The sequence below is a fragment of the Eublepharis macularius genome, chromosome 10, assembly GCF_028583425.1.
Source record: "Eublepharis macularius isolate TG4126 chromosome 10, MPM_Emac_v1.0, whole genome shotgun sequence".
NCBI classification, from domain to species: Eukaryota; Metazoa; Chordata; class Lepidosauria; order Squamata; family Eublepharidae; genus Eublepharis; species Eublepharis macularius.
The window spans coordinates 96542604-96559164 of NC_072799.1; the positions used below are offsets into that span (position 1 = coordinate 96542604).

At 42.3% G+C, this 16561-nt stretch overlaps 1 protein-coding gene across 1 annotated transcript in view; it reads right to left on the reverse strand.

Annotated features, from left to right (window-relative positions):
• Positions 1-16561, reverse strand: part of KLF3 (KLF transcription factor 3) — a 59073-nt gene that overhangs the window by 27076 nt on the left and 15436 nt on the right. Inside the window, exon 2 of the mRNA XM_054990679.1 lies at positions 176-270. Coding sequence (XP_054846654.1) covers positions 176-232 — 57 coding nt within the window. The 5' untranslated portion in view covers positions 233-270. The remainder of the gene's footprint in view (positions 1-175; positions 271-16561) is intronic.

Consider the following 16561-nt stretch of genomic DNA (forward strand, 5'->3'; position numbering starts at 1 on the left):
TTGGCAAAGGTATCCACTTATTGTTATTAATTTTATGAAACTATTAATATTTCCAAATGGAGAATTTACTTCAGAAAAATAAAGCACTGAAAACGTTCTGCACCATGTCCCTGCTGTCCACCAGACTACATTATAATCTGCATCAAAAGGTATTTGAACATTTATAAAGACTGACCACTGGAACTGGCTCCATGGCTTCTGGCTTGACTGGGACAGGGTCAAACATTAACATCTTCTTAATTCACTCGAGCTGAGGTGTTGCTGTCCACTCTAAAAATAAGAAAAAACAAAAGAAGTTTTAAAATTTTAATAGTATTAATAGTACTTGCCACTAACATAGCACACCAACGGATCTACAAATATTCTTCACATAATTCTTAGGACAAGCTTATAAAGGCTTTTCAGTATTATCTCTATATAAGTGGGCTGAGGTCAGGTAGGTCTCAGGCTGGGATAATAATGATACACTAATGGTATTGGAGTTTGAGAAACTTCAACCAGGAATTTCCTTGCTTACAATTCACACTAGGCTACAGTTGTGCTCATCATAAGTGTGCCACACTGCATTCATTTGCAGGTAGCATGTTTAAATATAATGCTCATTCTCTGTTCTCAAACACACTTGGATGTTTGTGAATAGACATGGGCATGAACACGGAAAAAAACCTGAACACGCAGTTCATGGTTCGTTGCCATCCACAAACAACGAACAACGAACACTGATGAACATGATGCTGTCACGAACATGTTCGTTGTTCATGGGGGCCTGCAGCCCCCTCCACTTAGCTTCCCTCCCCTCTAATCCACTTACCTGACCCTTTAAAAAGAGTCCAGTAGCACCTTTAAGACTAACCAATTTTATTGTAGCATAAGCTTTCGAGAATCAAGTTCTCTTCGTCAGATGCATGATATCATGCATCTGACGAAGAGAACTTGATTCTCGAAAGCTTATGCTACAATAAAATTGGTTAGTCTTAAAGGTGCTACTGGACTCTTTTTGATTTTGCTACTACAGACTAACACGGCTAACTCCTCTGGATCTCTGACCCTTTAAAGATTCCTTTAAACTATCAGCTGGCAGGCGGCAGAGGGGGATTCCCCTCTGCAAGCAGCAGGGCCCTTTAAACAACCCCCCCACTCCCCACCCCGCCCCACCCGTGTTGCCGGGCAGGGAGATTCTCCCTGTCCTGCTCACACCTGAAAGGGCTGGCGCCCTGGGGCTGCTCCTGCCCCATGCCCCAGCGCCCTGGGGCTGCTCCTGCCCCACTCGCACAGGGCAGGAGCAGCTCTGGGGCGCCAGCCCTGCCGGGTGTGAGCGGAACAGGGAGATTCTCCCTGTCTCTCTTGCACCCGGCAGAAGAAGCCACACGGCACCAGCTCTCCTGGTGCTAAGTGGGGCAGGGAGATTCTCCCCATCCCTCTCACACCAGGAGAGGGGCAGCCAGCACTCAGCCGCTCGTAGGGGAAGCCCCAGACGAGCAGCTGATTCAGGGGTTTAAATGCCCCTTTCCCTGCCACTGAGCAGTGCCACAGAACAGCCTGTTCGTGAACAGCCGAAGAGGCTGTTCGTGGGCTTTTTTGCATTCTTAAGGCTGTTTGTGCCCATGTCTGTTTGTGAATTGTGGTATCCCATAGTTTCAGGAAACGTATGGCAATAACACAATAGCTTGCAATTTAACAAAAACAGATTTGTAACCAGTTTTACAGTATAGAAACTTTCATGAAAATGAACTGTTTTATTTATCTACACAGACCCACTCATGATGGCCTTATTCAGACGTTACCAATTAGCATTAAAGGTACATGCCAAAAACATTTGCATCTCTCCTCTGCAAAGGATAAGTGCATAGATGCGACCCACAGTCAGTTTAGTGCCCAGAAGTGAAGTCTTTGAGGAATGCATCCTGGGTATGAGCAAACTTCATGTAACTAAATGAATTCAATATTTATGTATGATGTGCTTCTCAGGTACAGCCTCTTAACTGGAACACAATATAAGAGGCATATAAAATCATCTGCATAATAGAAGTCCTATTAGAAGTCTGGACTCCATGCTTTGCTTAAGGAAAGAACTCACTGGGAGAACTGCAAGCCTCAATTTCAAAAGGTAAAATGAGCATGAACAGAGACGCGATGAATGAAATGAACCAAATTTTGGACACAGAGATTGTTCAAAGGAATTAGAACTACTAAGCTGTCTAGCATGAAAGACAGGATATAAAAATAATAAGGTGCTATGGGACTTTCGTTTGAGTTTAAAAAATTAAACAGGCCAACTGAGTCCTATGCTTGACAGTTAGAACTGACTCTCTTGGGACAACTCAGTTCTTCAGTAGAGATCTTAGGCCTAACTACTTTTTTTATTACAGTGCTGTGCCTGAAGAAAAAAAACGATTCTCTGCAATGTTCATGCTCGATTAAGGGCTCCAAATTTGTAGTTTACACTCTTTTCCTGAGGTGCTGTGTTAAGTTCAGGAGATGATTGAAGTACAAACACCAGCAACATTTACTTCTAGCCATAGAAAGAAAGAAATTTCCTCTTTAAAAGAAGCATTTTATTTCTTTGTCTGTCTGTCGTCCTGATTTCTCACTAAGAGGTCATCAACTAGAGCCACCAGAGCTGTCTCCATCCCATAGCCTGGCCTAAAATGAGACCAGAAAGGGTCCAAAGCACAAGAGTTGTCCAAGAAGGCCTGGAGTTGGTCAGCTACTGTTCTCTTCTTAATCACTCTGCCCAGAAAGGGCAGATTAAAAACTGGATAATAATTGACTACATCATTTTTGTCTAAGGCTGAAGGAAGGTACCTTGAGTTAGTGACTGATTTACATCAAGGACTCCTTTATACGGTCTTTACAAGCTTTTTGCAGCCAGGCTGGGCAAGGACCCCGTTTACAAGCAGCAGCCTTCACTGGTGCTATAATTCTGACGACACCCACCTCTCTCTCTGCTGCTTCATGAATCCCCCAACGGGCTCTGTAGCACACTCTATCAGATTCAGTTTTCTGCCAGCGTCTTCCTAGACATATTCCAGCCTTTTTAGATCACTCCGTTGTGTGGCGAACCATGGGGATGGCTTCCATTGCAAGGGCGGGAGAGGTAGGCAAGTAGCAGTCTTGTCAATAGCTTCAAGGAGCTTCACATCCCACCGCACTCTTATCAGAGCCTGTGCTTGGAATTCTAAAATCCCCCAGAGCCATTCGGAATCCAGAAGGATCCATGAGCCTTCACAGGCAGATCATTTTAGCTGGGCCTCCCATTTGGTGGGATGTCAGGGCCATATCCACCCTTGACTTCACCAGGTAATGGTCAGTCCATAGTTCAGGCCAAATCATCCAATGTGGAAGACAAACTAATTAGGAAAATAGTAATAAACCAAATGCTAATCAGGCCTCAGAACTGAGGTTGCAATGATTTCTCAAAGAAAATGTTGTATTAAGTAGGCCAACTCAGCAACTGCATTTTTAACAACTGTAAAAATTAAAGATTTTGCCCTCAGGCTTCCAATTTAATTCAAAGGGGGGAAAGCCATTCCCAGAAGTTGCTCAGTTCAAGATTATTTGTACCATTAAACTGAAGTCTTGCAAATATCTCAGAATAGTTACTACACTTTGGGGGGCGGGGGGGGGGGGAGAGAGAGAAAGGAATGGTTTTCCAAAAGAACAGAATTCTTCCATTTAGCATGAGTGAATTATTACAATATTCACATTTTATTTTGAGAAACTAATGCTACTTGACAAAGGCATAAGAAATTGGTGGGATTTTTATACACAGTTCATGTATCTTGTTAAATAGTTAGGGTCATAAAGTTTCGTCAAGTCTGAAAGCTGGCAGATTTTCAGGCATTGTTGGGGAGCTAGATCCTCTCAAAGCTTTTTGAAAACAACTGTTGAAGTCTCAGTTGGGCAGGTCACAGAGACATGAGAAGATCCCGTGTTTGAGGTACACAGAAGTCTCAGAGCAAAAGCAGATGTGACACTGCAAGGACAACAAATGAAGCACACAGTGCTTCCCCCCCCCTCGAAGCAGCACTCACGCAGCCATAAGCTTAATTCAGATTTTGGGACTACACCAAAAGGGAAGAAGAGTCTCCCCCGTACAGATCCAGTAGGGACCTATAGAGTCATTTCAGGCTGGGGAAATGAGGTGTGTGTAACGCTTACAACTTCCCCTTTCCTTGTGCCACATGCCCAATCTAACACAGGAAGTGCCCTTCACAAAACACAGAGCCGTATCGGGGTTATCCTTTAGGTACACATACTAATACTATTGGTGGCATATGAGTGGATGTTTTTCTTTATTAATCATGTAAATGTCCCTCCAAAGTAGTCTGTATTAAAAAAACCAAACATAGAATACTAGAATCCAACCTCTCTATGCTGCCTGCTCTGTTTACTCTCTGACAACAACGGTGATATACTTGTCAACAAGGACAACTAAGGGTAGGAGAAAGGGGGCAAACTTGAAGTAGAGTACCTCCTTCAAAAGAGTGCAATAGTGAAAGAAGGAACTCTCTAGAGAGACGATACTGTTGAAGAACTGTGATTCAGTTCAGGAAAGGGCTCAGTTCTAGGAACCAGGATTATCCTCTACTCTCCAGTCACTGGTGGTCTCTGGCCCGAATGACATTCACCTGACCTCTACCAATGCCAGAGCTTTCTCGACTCTGGGGTCAGCCTGGTGGAATACTCTCCCTGTGGAGATCCAAGCCCTATGAGATCTTTCACAGTTCCGCAGGGCCTGTAAAATGGAGTTGTTCCACCGGGCCTATGGCTGAGGCACTCATGACTCATCCCTTCTGACTGCCATGTTCCGCCATGCCCGCCCAGGATATGAGTCCATCTTGCCAGCAGCATTTTTATGGTTTTATGACAGCCTTTTTCCTGGAGTCAATAGTAGACGTCTTTTGTATTGTATGTATTGCTATTTATGTAGTTTTATTTTTTTAATGTAAATTGTACTGTTGTGACCCACCCTGAGCCTGCTTGCGGGGAGTGTGGGCCATATATCTAATAAATCAAATCAAATCCAAGTCCAGTAGTACCTTAAAGGCCAACAAGATTTTCAAGACTTAGCTTTTGAGACTCAAAGCTCCCTTCATCAGATGACAGTAAGAATGGACTATATTTGCAGGGGCCCCAAGGGCTGAAGAGCATGTCCATGCCTAGACAATGCGCTCACAGCTGCAAGTGACACATTCCATTTCTATCCATAGGTGGCACCAGTAATATATCTCAAAAATCCTACTGCATGTGCCATGTCAACACATTTCATTATAAATAAAGTAAAAAATGGTGGAGGAAAGTGCCATCAAGTCATAGATGACTTATGGCAACCCCTGCTTGGGGTTTTCAAGGCAAGAGACTAACAGAGGTGGTTTGCTATTAGATAACTTTTAGTTTTCACTCAATACAGGCAAGTTCCAAAATAGGTTTTGAGTGTTACACTAATGGAGTCATGCTGCATTATGATTCCAGTCCAGTGGTACCTTAAAGATCAACAAGATTTCCAAGGTATAATCTTTTAAAGTCAAAGCTCCCTTCTTCAGATACAAGTAGGAATGGCGATCTCTTGAGCCTTTACTACCCACCTGAATGCTACATTATGTAACTCATTAAAATAGCAAACCAACCATAAGAGACAGGAGGATGCATAATAAGTGGGTTGCAAGGGAAAGTTATAATAATGGAAAATATTTCAAGGTTTTACTTTAAAATAACATGAACAAATTTAAACTCGTGTCAATTATTTTGCTTAGATTCTTCATCAGAAGAACCCCATGGCATGATGTGGTATAGAAAGAGCAGCAGTACAACTACTTCCTGTACATCAAGAGAGGTTGACCATCTTTGCTGAAAGGAAATCAGAAAATCTGCTGCCTTGACTTCTCACTGAAATATGAAAGAGTCATTGTATCACAGATGTCTGTGATAATCTAAGTTACACCTCAGCACATGAAGTCCAACATTTCATTAACAATTTATGCTTTCTCTGATCTTTTCAGCTTAGCAAGCTCTGAGCAGGCAACATCAGCTGCCCATCTAGCACATCAATGAGTACCATCAGTTGATTCGTTTTTTAAAAAATTATTTTATTAGTGCAAACAGAAAAAAAAATTCAAAACAAAGAGGAAAAAAATAGTGTTGGCTGCAAAAACACTGTATCGTATATAGGTATCTATAAAAGATTTCCCAGTATCTAAAAATAAGCCCATACACAATTGCCTTCTATATGCGATACGTTCAAATGTTGATAAGTTTATATAGTCTTCAATCCAGTGATTTACAGGAAGTGAACTTTTGTCTTTCCAATGCTGAAGTATAAGTCTTTTAGCAAATGTAAGGGCAAGGAGGGCCCATTTCCATTGACCATCAGTTAGATTCCAAGAGACAGGCAAGTAGTTTAACAGTACTTTAATATCCTCAAAACTAAATGAGACTTCTAACAAAATTATCTTTAATAACTTCCTCCCAAAATGGCTGAATGACCGAACATGTCCAAAGAATATACTTAAGAGATGCTGTTAAGACAGTGAACTTAAACCTTTAGTAAAAAAAACACTGTGGTGTCCAATATACCCTAAACATTTTTTTTTGCTGGATGTTGCAAGTTTAGATCCACAGTAGCAACAGGTATATGGCTTAAAACCTTATCCCACTACGGATTCGGTTTCGTTTTCCCGGCCATGTCGGACGCTCCTCTCTGCAGGTCCGGGAGGAAACGTCCGAGCAGCCTGACCGGGTGGTTGACCCGCGAGGGTTAACCCCCAGGACTCCCAGTGAGGGAGATGGGGTCCGGAGCGCAGCGGGAAGAACCCCCTGAAAGCAATACAGGGGGTAAATTGCCCGTCTGCTCCAACGGAGGCCGTCAGACTTGCGCAGCACTTCGCGTGCTGCCGGGCCATGGAGAACGGCAATAAGCAGATTTAAGGTGAAAACCTGTAAGTAAGCGAATCCCTTCTGATTTCTAAGCGTATGCGAAGGATTGGTGGGAGTTGAAGCTAAGAAGGCGTGGATTTCTTCCCCTTCACGGAGTTTCGGAACTTAGTTGGCGCTCCCCCCTAAGATGGCGACGAGAAAGCAGAGCCCAGCAATGAGTAAATCGGTGATGGCGACGTTACAGGGGAAGGGGGAAACTTTGGAAGAGATGGTGAGACGAGCAGTCTTTGATGCTGTGCAGCCCTTTGTAGCGAAACTGAATGAAATGGGGCAAAAGGTTGATTCAGTGGAAAGCGAAGTGAAAACCATTAAAGAAACAGCGACCGGAGCAGAGCAGTCTGCACACGAGAACGCAGTACTCATGAAAGCAACAAGTAAGGAAGTGAAGCTTTTGGAGAATCAAATAATAGGATTGCAAGTGGACCATGCCCAAACGGTACTGCGTCTTCAGAATGTAAAAGAGGAGCAAAGTGAAAATTTAAAAGATCTGGTGTCTGGACTTTTGGCGCCATTCGCAAAGGCAACTAAAGAAGAGTTAAAAAGTGATATTTTGGAAGTCCAGCGGACATCTTCAAAGTATGTAATGAAGCGTCAGCTGCCTCGCGAGATTATTATTGACTTTTCATCTAAGAAGACTCAGGACACCATCTTATATAATTCGTACAATGTGGACTTGGATTATTTGGGCAACAAGGTTAAAATATTGAAGGATGTTCCATTTTTGGCTCGTAAAAGAAGATTTAAATATAAAGGACTTGCGGCTTTCTTGAGGAAATGTGATGTAAAATATAAATGGTTGTTTCCAGAAGGCGTCTGGTTTAGATATAAGGATCAAACCTACAAGATTACATCGGAAGCGCAGCTGACAGACTTTTTGTTCAACCATCAGGAGTTCCAGCAAGAAGAAAGTCCAAAGTCTGAAAGTGGGGGGGAGGAGAGAGCGGGCGCAGCTGCTCCAGCTGCGCAGAGAGAACTGAGACCGAGACGAAAGGGGGGGGGGGAGAAAACCTGATCCTGAATATAGTCTGTATTGTATAAGATCTACCAATTTGATAGCATATTAGAAAGTTAACTTTTAAGAAAAATTGCAGCATGAAGGGAATACAAGACATGTAGTGTAGCGTTTGTTCTTTGTATGTTGCTCTTCCCCTTTTCCCAGTCCCCCCTTCCCTTTTTTCCCTCTCCCCCTTATACTTTTGTAGTCTTTTGTAGTTTTTTGTTAGATATTAAAAAATAAAAAAATAAAAATAAAAACCTTATCCCACTACTTTTCGCAAAATTGGACGCTCTAGATTGTTATTCCATTAATCTCTAAAATTCTGTGTATCATATTTATTAACCAACCTCAAATATTTATATACAAATATTGTAGGTTTCGTTTTCTGTACTGATTCAATACAAATCTCCCAAAGTTTGGGAGATTCTGAAGCACTCAAAGCTGCTGGACCATATTTGGACACCAACAAACGTTGCAATTGTAAATATTGCTATTCAGCAGACATTTATGCATATATAAGACAGTATCAACGAATCAAAGTAGCAAAAAGATATCGCAACCATGAAAACTAATGAGGAAATCGATCAAATTAAAAAAGTGCTGGTACCTATTGGTCTTTCACAAAAGGTATGATAATTTATAATCAGACACAATCAATTACAGAAATCAACACCAAGATACAGTAATTTCTAAACCAGAGTGGATATTTACAAATAGGTACACCAACTTAAGCTTGAAGCTTTTTTTGGGAGACACTCCCCCTTTGAATGATAGCTTACCAACGATACGCCCTCATTCTTCATTTTCATTCAATGTGAATAATCCAGACATCATTACCTTTGAATCCATTTTATTGAAAGAAGTGGAAATGTTAGAACAAGATTACCAACCCAAGTGGAACAATTTAAACAGAGAGGAACGTATGGCTTTAAACAATCTTGCCACAGGCCCACAAGGAATCATAAAAGAGGCTGATAAAGGAGGTGCAATAGTTATTTTAAATAAAGCAGATTATTTGGGGGGAGTGGACCGCCAACTAGCTGACAGTCAGAGTTACGTAACTATTAAAGAAGATCCTGTCAAACGTATCTCCTTGATTAAGACTACTGTAGATGAAGCCCTTCTGCTAGGGCATATAAATAAGACCACTTATAGAGAACTTATCAACCACCACCCCCGCACCCCATTTTTTTTATGTTTTACCAAAAATTCACAAGCCGAGTTTTCCTCCTCCAGGACCCTCCATTGTTTCAGGTACCAACTCTATCCTGGAGCCACTTTCAAAACATTTGGATTCCTTCCTTCAACCGTGTGTAAAAAAATACAGATTCTTATATACAGGATACAAGAGACTTTATTTTGAAATATGAAGGAATGCGATTGCCATCAGAGTGTTCCTCACATTAGATGTTACATCCTTTTACACTAGCATACCGCATCAAGACATTTGGATGATGGTGGAACAAGTTTTAACACTAGATCTCAGCTTTTACCCCCACCTCTTTTTTGTTATCCCTGCTAGAGATTATTTTGGAGAAAAATTACTTTAGGTTTAATGAAAAAAAATTCTTTCAGACCAAAGAGGTTGCAATGGGCTGTACAGTGCCACCAAATGTAGCCAACCTACTTATGGCCAAGTTAGAAAAGGAGGCATACTGTAATCCAGCAGAGAATCTCTTTTTTGATAATATCCTGACATTCAAACATTATTTTGATGATCTTTTTCTTTTATTTAAGGATACTTCTAGAGTAGGGGAATTCTGCCAGTGGATGAATAGTGTAAATTCCAATATCCAATTCACCTGGCAGTTTAGTGAAAGCTCTATTAATTATTTGGATCTGACAGTTTATTGGATGCATGATAACACTATAGCAGTACATCCATTTCGAAAAGTCTCTAACAAAAATTAATACTTGCATTATCATTCTTTTCATCCTCCTCACATTAGAAGAAACCTACCTTACAGACAGTTTCTGTGCTTGGGACGGAACTCCACCAGGCAGGAAGATTTTTTTGTTAAGAGCAGACTTTTGGCAGAGTTAGTGGCTGCCTCAATGAGATCATTGCACAGAGAGCAGCTGAGTGTAACAGAAGGGAGCTATTTACAGCCCGGGAGAATATCAGGGGCAACGGTATGATTTTTGCTTTAGATTATACACCTCTTGCAAACCCCCATCAAACATATCATTCTGAAATACTGGCCTCTGGTAGAAGACATCCCAGGGTGCTCAAGTTCACCAATTGTAGCTTTTCACAGGACATGTAACATCAAGGATATCACCGAGAGAGCTCCTGGAAATACTAATATATTGCAACATATCAAGATCTTACAACAACAACTATCGATGTTAATGTCAAGAGAAATGGAAATTAAACTGAATTATGCTAAACAAAGAATATTTGAATATGCAAATAAGCCAGGAAAATGGTTGGCTTATAAACTGAGAAAGGAGAGAGAAAAGAGAACAACATTGAAAATACAAGCGGCGGATAAGACACTAACAGACACTGCAGATATACAAAAGGCATTTTATCAGTGCTAAACAAATCTGTATAAGAGTTGTGATGTGTCAGTGGAAAAAAAAGATGAATATATTAATAAACAGAAGTTACCTAAGATCACAGAACAACAAAGACAAATTATGAATGGACCTATAACACTAAGAGAAGTGGGAGAAGCCATAAAAAAGAGTAAGCTGGGAAAAGCTCCTGGACCAGATGGCCTCCCATGTAGCTACTGTAAGTGTTTTGAGGATGAACTGCTTCAGCCTTTACAAAAGATGATGGAACTCTATTTTAGAGGGAGGGAAAACTCATGGAAGGAGGCCAACATAACACTTATTCCAAAAGAGGGACAAGATCACACACGTAAAAGAAACTACAGGCCAATATCACTATTAAACAATGACTATAAGCCGTTTGCATCGATCTTGGCATGAGGACTTAAAAGGATCCTACAGAACATTATTCACGAAGATCCTTTTTGCACATACTACTGCCAGGACAAGTCTCCCCCATCATATAATTATGCATTTGATTTTTCCCACCTAAATGCAGAACTTTACGTTTATCTCTGTTGAAATTGATTTTTATTTGTTTTAGCCCAGTTTTCCAGCCTGTCAAGATCATCCTATCCTGACTCTGTCTTCTACCATATTTACTATTCCTCCCAATTTAGTATCCTCTGCAAATTTAACAAGCATTCCCTCTATTCCTTCATAGAAATAAGTTTTTAAAATGTTGAACAGAACAGGTCCCAGTGTCGATCCATGAGGCACTCATTTGTCACTCTTCTCTAAGAAGATAAGAAACCATTAACAAGCACCCATTGGGTGCGATCTGTCAACTAGTTACAGATCCACCGAACAGTAATAGGATTCAAACCACATTTTACCAACTTGTCAACAAGGATATTATGTGGAACCTTACTATGTCTATTGCAGTCCCCCGATCCAGCAAAGTACTAACTTTCTCAAAAATAAAACGGCTGGATCTTTTTCGGGGGGGGGGGGGGTAAGTGAGGCTTGGCTGGGCTTTCTGAGGGATGACCTTGCATTGGGAGCGTGCTTCTGGCCACTGGCATGCTTGCCCTATGCGTATGTGCACTGAGGACCAGCTTAGAACATTTCCCATCACTGTGAACAATGGAGTGGCTGTGGGCAGCTTGTTCAGAGGTACTCAGGTAGTGGCGGCGGCCAGCGGGGGGGGGGCTTCAGTTTGGTCCTGTTGGACTTGCATTTGGGACTGTATCTTTGGTCATGGCAGTCTTGCTCCATGGGTTTTTGCAGCGAGAGTCAGCTTGGACTCCCCCCCCCCATAATAGGAACAAATGGAGTGGCTGGGGGTACCTTGTTCAGGGGCCCGCAGAACTGGACCTCAGGGTCCAAGCTCCCTGAAACTTGAGAGGTCTTTAGAGGATATTCAGGTGTAGGTCTTCTGCAAATTTGGTGTAGTTGACCAAAAAAATGACACACACACACACAAACACTCCCAGGCCACCAGCCCTAGATTGAGTTTCCCCTAGGAAACAAAATCAAAAAGAGTCCAGTAGCACCTTTAAGACTAACCAACTTTATTGTAGTATACGCTTTCGAGAATCACAGTTCTCTTCGTCAGATGCATCTGACAAAGAGAACTGTGATTCTCGAAAGCTTATGCTATAATAAAGTTGGTTAGTCTTAAAGGTGCTACTGGACTCTTTTTGATTTTGCTACCACAGACTAACACGGCTCACTCCTCTGCATCTATGGCCCTGGGAAACAATGGCTGGATTCCGGAGGAATGCGCCCCCCCTCCCCAAGACTGTGTGTTTGATTATGGAGGAGAGGGAGAGCATTCCTCCAGAAAACCAGGACTTAAGTGTTTGAAGAGGAGACGGCGGACGAATTACCTCCTCATAAAGCCACAGACTGTGCAATTGAGCTGATTCCAGGGGCTAAATTACCAAAGGGGAAAATTTACTCGATGAGCTCAGGAGTGGAGTTGTGTAAGTTCATTGACAAAAACCTGGTGCGAGGTTTCATCCGGCCAGCTAGCTCCCCCCATGCCACCCCAGTGGTGTTCAGAAAGAAAAAGGACGGGGGTTTGCGATTGTGCACAGACTATAGAGGAATCAATTTGGTCTCGATGGTGAACACTACCTGATCCTGTTGATCAGAGATTTATTGGGGTAGCAGCTCAAGGGAAAATATTTACAAAACTGGACCTCCGAGATGCCTATTTTCGTGTAAGAATAAAGGAGGGGGACGAGTGGAAGACCGCTTTTAATACCTCTTTGGGACAATTTGAATATCGAGTCATGGCTTTTCGGGTTGCAAGGGACCCCTGGGGTGTTTATGAATTTAATTAATGAAGTTTTCCACAAGTACCTTTATAAAAGAGTGATCATTTACCTTGATGATGTGATAGTGTATTCTGAGGATTATGAATCCCATGTGAAATTGGTGCAGCAGGTGCTAAAAACCCTGCACCAACACAAACTGTATGTAAAACTGTCTAAGTGTGAGTTTCATAAAGAACAGATGGACTTCCTGGGGTATCGAGTATCAGGGAGAGGCTTAGGGATGGATCCAACCGAAGTGGAAGCTGTGCTCGGATGGGAAGGCCCTCAAACGAGGCGGCAGCTGCAGCCATTTCGGGGGTTTGCTAACTTCTACCGACGACCCTTCATAAAAATTTTTGCTCAAGTAGCCTTGCTGCTTTCAGACTTACTAAAAACTAAGGGGGAGGGCGCTGGGAAGGTGAAACAGAGCGCTAAACTAGTCTGGTCTAAGGAAGGCCGTCCTGATGAGAGCCGCCCATTCGTGACACAGGTGGACGCAAGCAATGTTGTCATGGGAGGAGTCCTCCTGCAGGAGGGGGAAGATGGGAAAATGCACTCCTGCACTTATGTGCCCAAGACATTTTCTGAGGCCGAGAGGAACTGGGTGGTGTGGGATAAAGAAGCGGCAGCGGTCAAACTGGCCTTAAGTACGTGGAGGCACCGGCTGGAGGGGGCTAAAGTGCCGTTTGAGGTATGGACTGATTTCCCAGCTTGCGCAGAATATTGTTACAACAATAGCGTTCATAGCTCTATGGGAGCATCCCCATTCAAGATCACACAGGGCTTTGAAGGCAAACCCTTGCCATTTGTGAAAGACCCCTGCCTGGGTGTGGGGGAGGGGATCTTAGTACTTGGTGGAATAAAACAGTGGGATCTAATAACAAAAACCTTGGAAAAAGCCAAACAGGATTACAAAAAGCATGCAGACCATAAATGCTCCCCTCTCTGGGATCTGAAACCTGGAGATGAGGTTTATGCATCCCCCAAAAATCTCAAGGGCGAACAACCGAGCAAAAAATTAGGATGGAAGTATATAGGGCCTTATATGACCTTTTACAGCTACTCCATCATAAATGGAGTAGCTGTAAAACTAGACCTGTCCAAGAATTTAAGACATTTAAGGCAAGTCAGCCTGCCTGCCATGACTAGAAAAGCATGTCTATCGGGAGGGGGGATGGGCTTTCTTCCTACAGTGTAGCTTCCTTCACTATGCCTATGCTTGGCTAAGAGACCTTATCAGCGCAGCTGTGTGGGAGTCAGGCGTGGGAACTTTGGCTGGGCATCTCTTGAAGAACTTTCACTGATTTCAACTGACTTGTTTGGATTGGGGGAGGGGAACTGGAGTATCATCTCTCGGGCAAGACTGTGCTTCAGCATTCTGGGCAATATCCATGTAACAGAGCACTTCTAGCAAGTTTTATCTGAATAAAGACCCTTTTAACTCATACCACTGTGTTGGATGAAGCGGAGAGTCTGAGAGAATCCCCTATCAAAGATTACTGATTTTTTTTGTAGTTTAGTATTATCCAACTGAACTTACCAATTTTTTTTTCTTTTGTAGAACCCTATTCTGCTGGCTCAGGCTGGTTCATACAAGCAAAAGACTAACAGGTGATCCCTACCCTACTCTACCTGTGCTCAGGCACTGTATAGAAGAATATATTGGCTGAACTGCTACTTCATGGATAGCCTCCCTATGAAATTCCCATGATCAAGGCAGCTCCAGAAAGTAATTCTCCAGCCTTGGAAATAGCAGTATACCTATGGAATGCCAGTTTATAAAAAATACTGGCTGGGAGGGATTGTATAAAGACTAGTACCAAAAGGAGAAATTCTTACATGGAATGTGTTCTGGCCTGAATAGATCTCCTAATAAGTACTTAAGTGTTTATAACAGCAGATACAATTTTTTTTTTGTCAATTCAAGAACTCCAACCTAACTGCTAAAAAACTCTTACCCATTATGACTGGCATGTGAAAAATAGTTTTTAAATGTACATCGGGCGATCTGAAGCCACCCACTAAAGCTTTTTTCTTATCTCCCCTAACACAACCCTGACATGGATGGCCCAGGCAGCAGCAGGATCTCCTCAGATCTTAGAAGCAAAGGAGGTCTGCCCTGGTCAGTGTCTGGATGGATGACCACTGAGGAAGGCCAGGATTGCAGGCCAATGGCAAACTACCTCTGAATGTCTCCCGTCTTGAAAACTGTGTGAAGTTGCCATAATGCAGCTGTAACTTGATTACATACACACAAAACAAGGCTTGACTTCTTAGATCTGTTCCATTTCTTTCCAAGTGAATCTCTAGAAGGAACATCTCTAGAAGGAACATTTCATGTATTTTGACAGTAAATAAACCAGGTGTTGATCCAGAAAGCTGTAAAAGGAGGGCTGAGCAAGTAAGTCATGAATGTAGAGCATTGCAGTGCTGAATTCTGGCCCTTAGCTTAGCACCTCCTCTCATTCTTAGATTGGGATCTATGTAATACAATAAGGAGAAAGATGAAATTAATAACAGTAACTATTCTAAGCTGGTAATACTAGATGAAACAGCTACTAAATATGGGAAAAGATGAGAAATTATGAAGGCACACTTTAACTTTAAACCAGTATCACTTGTTGACAGACAGTATTTTTCAAGTAGATCAGTTACTAATTCAGAGATAAGTCTTAGGGTCTCTCATATTAGATGAATTATTTTGCATCAAAATATTTCTATATAGGTAAAAATATTTAGGTTGTATGTAACCTGAAACTAAATAATGACCCATGAGACAGTAAGCAAACATTCCACCCTCTCTCTGTTTTAATGAGCCTCAAAGTTTTACTTTTCTGTCTCCTCTCAGCCGCTCCACCCTATGGATTTGTGCCAAGGCAAGGCAACTTGTCCAAACAGGACACAGTTTTTGATAAGGTTCTGCTCACACCCTGTACTTCGACAAGGCAAATGAAGCAATTGATTTTCCATATGCAAATAAGGACAGGTGCAAAGGTAAAGTCCAAGCAAAGTTTCAAAGCATTTCTCCAACTGTAGACTGGTAGAAAAGGAAGAAATGAGGGGAAGGGAAGCTGGGGAATAAAAATGAAAGGAACATATATTTACCGCCTTTAATTTCTACACTAAGCGTGTCAAGCTGATCCAGCCAGCAGTCAGGGGCAGACTGAGAGGCCAATATGGCCAACAGAATGAGGTGAACAGCAGGCCCACAGAAGTTCCTGCCCATCTCGTCTGAGGTGGAGGCCACCTCCTCACGGGAGAAATAGTGGTGGTGGCTCACGGGCACATTATGCAAGGTGGGGGCTACCAGCTTGTGGTTGCAGCTCAAACTTCCACTCAAAGAAAGCAGGGGCCATCATTTTGTAGAAGTAGCAGCAGCTCCCACCTGCCTACTTTTTGTAGGGCCAACCCCAGGACCAGGGGGGGCACCAGCCCCCCAAGATTTTCCCAGTGGTTTTAATGGCCAATCTGCCTCTGCCAATTTTAATCCTACTTATTTCTATGTGAGAGCTGAAGTTGTTGGATATATTTTGGTTTGATGGTATGCCAAAGTCAACATCTTTATTCATTAAACAGAAAGGTAAGTTATAAATATAAAATAAATACTCAAGGTAGTTTACAATACTAACATTCATACAAAACAGTTAAAAGAGATGACTATTAAAAACTTACAAGTATCAGGGACAGATTTAACTGACAAAGTCCTTCTGGATGAAATAAGTTTTCGTCTGATGTCCATAGAGTAGAGGAGTAAGTTCCAACGAGATGACCCGACTGTCAAGAAACTGCCAAGCTGATTCCCATG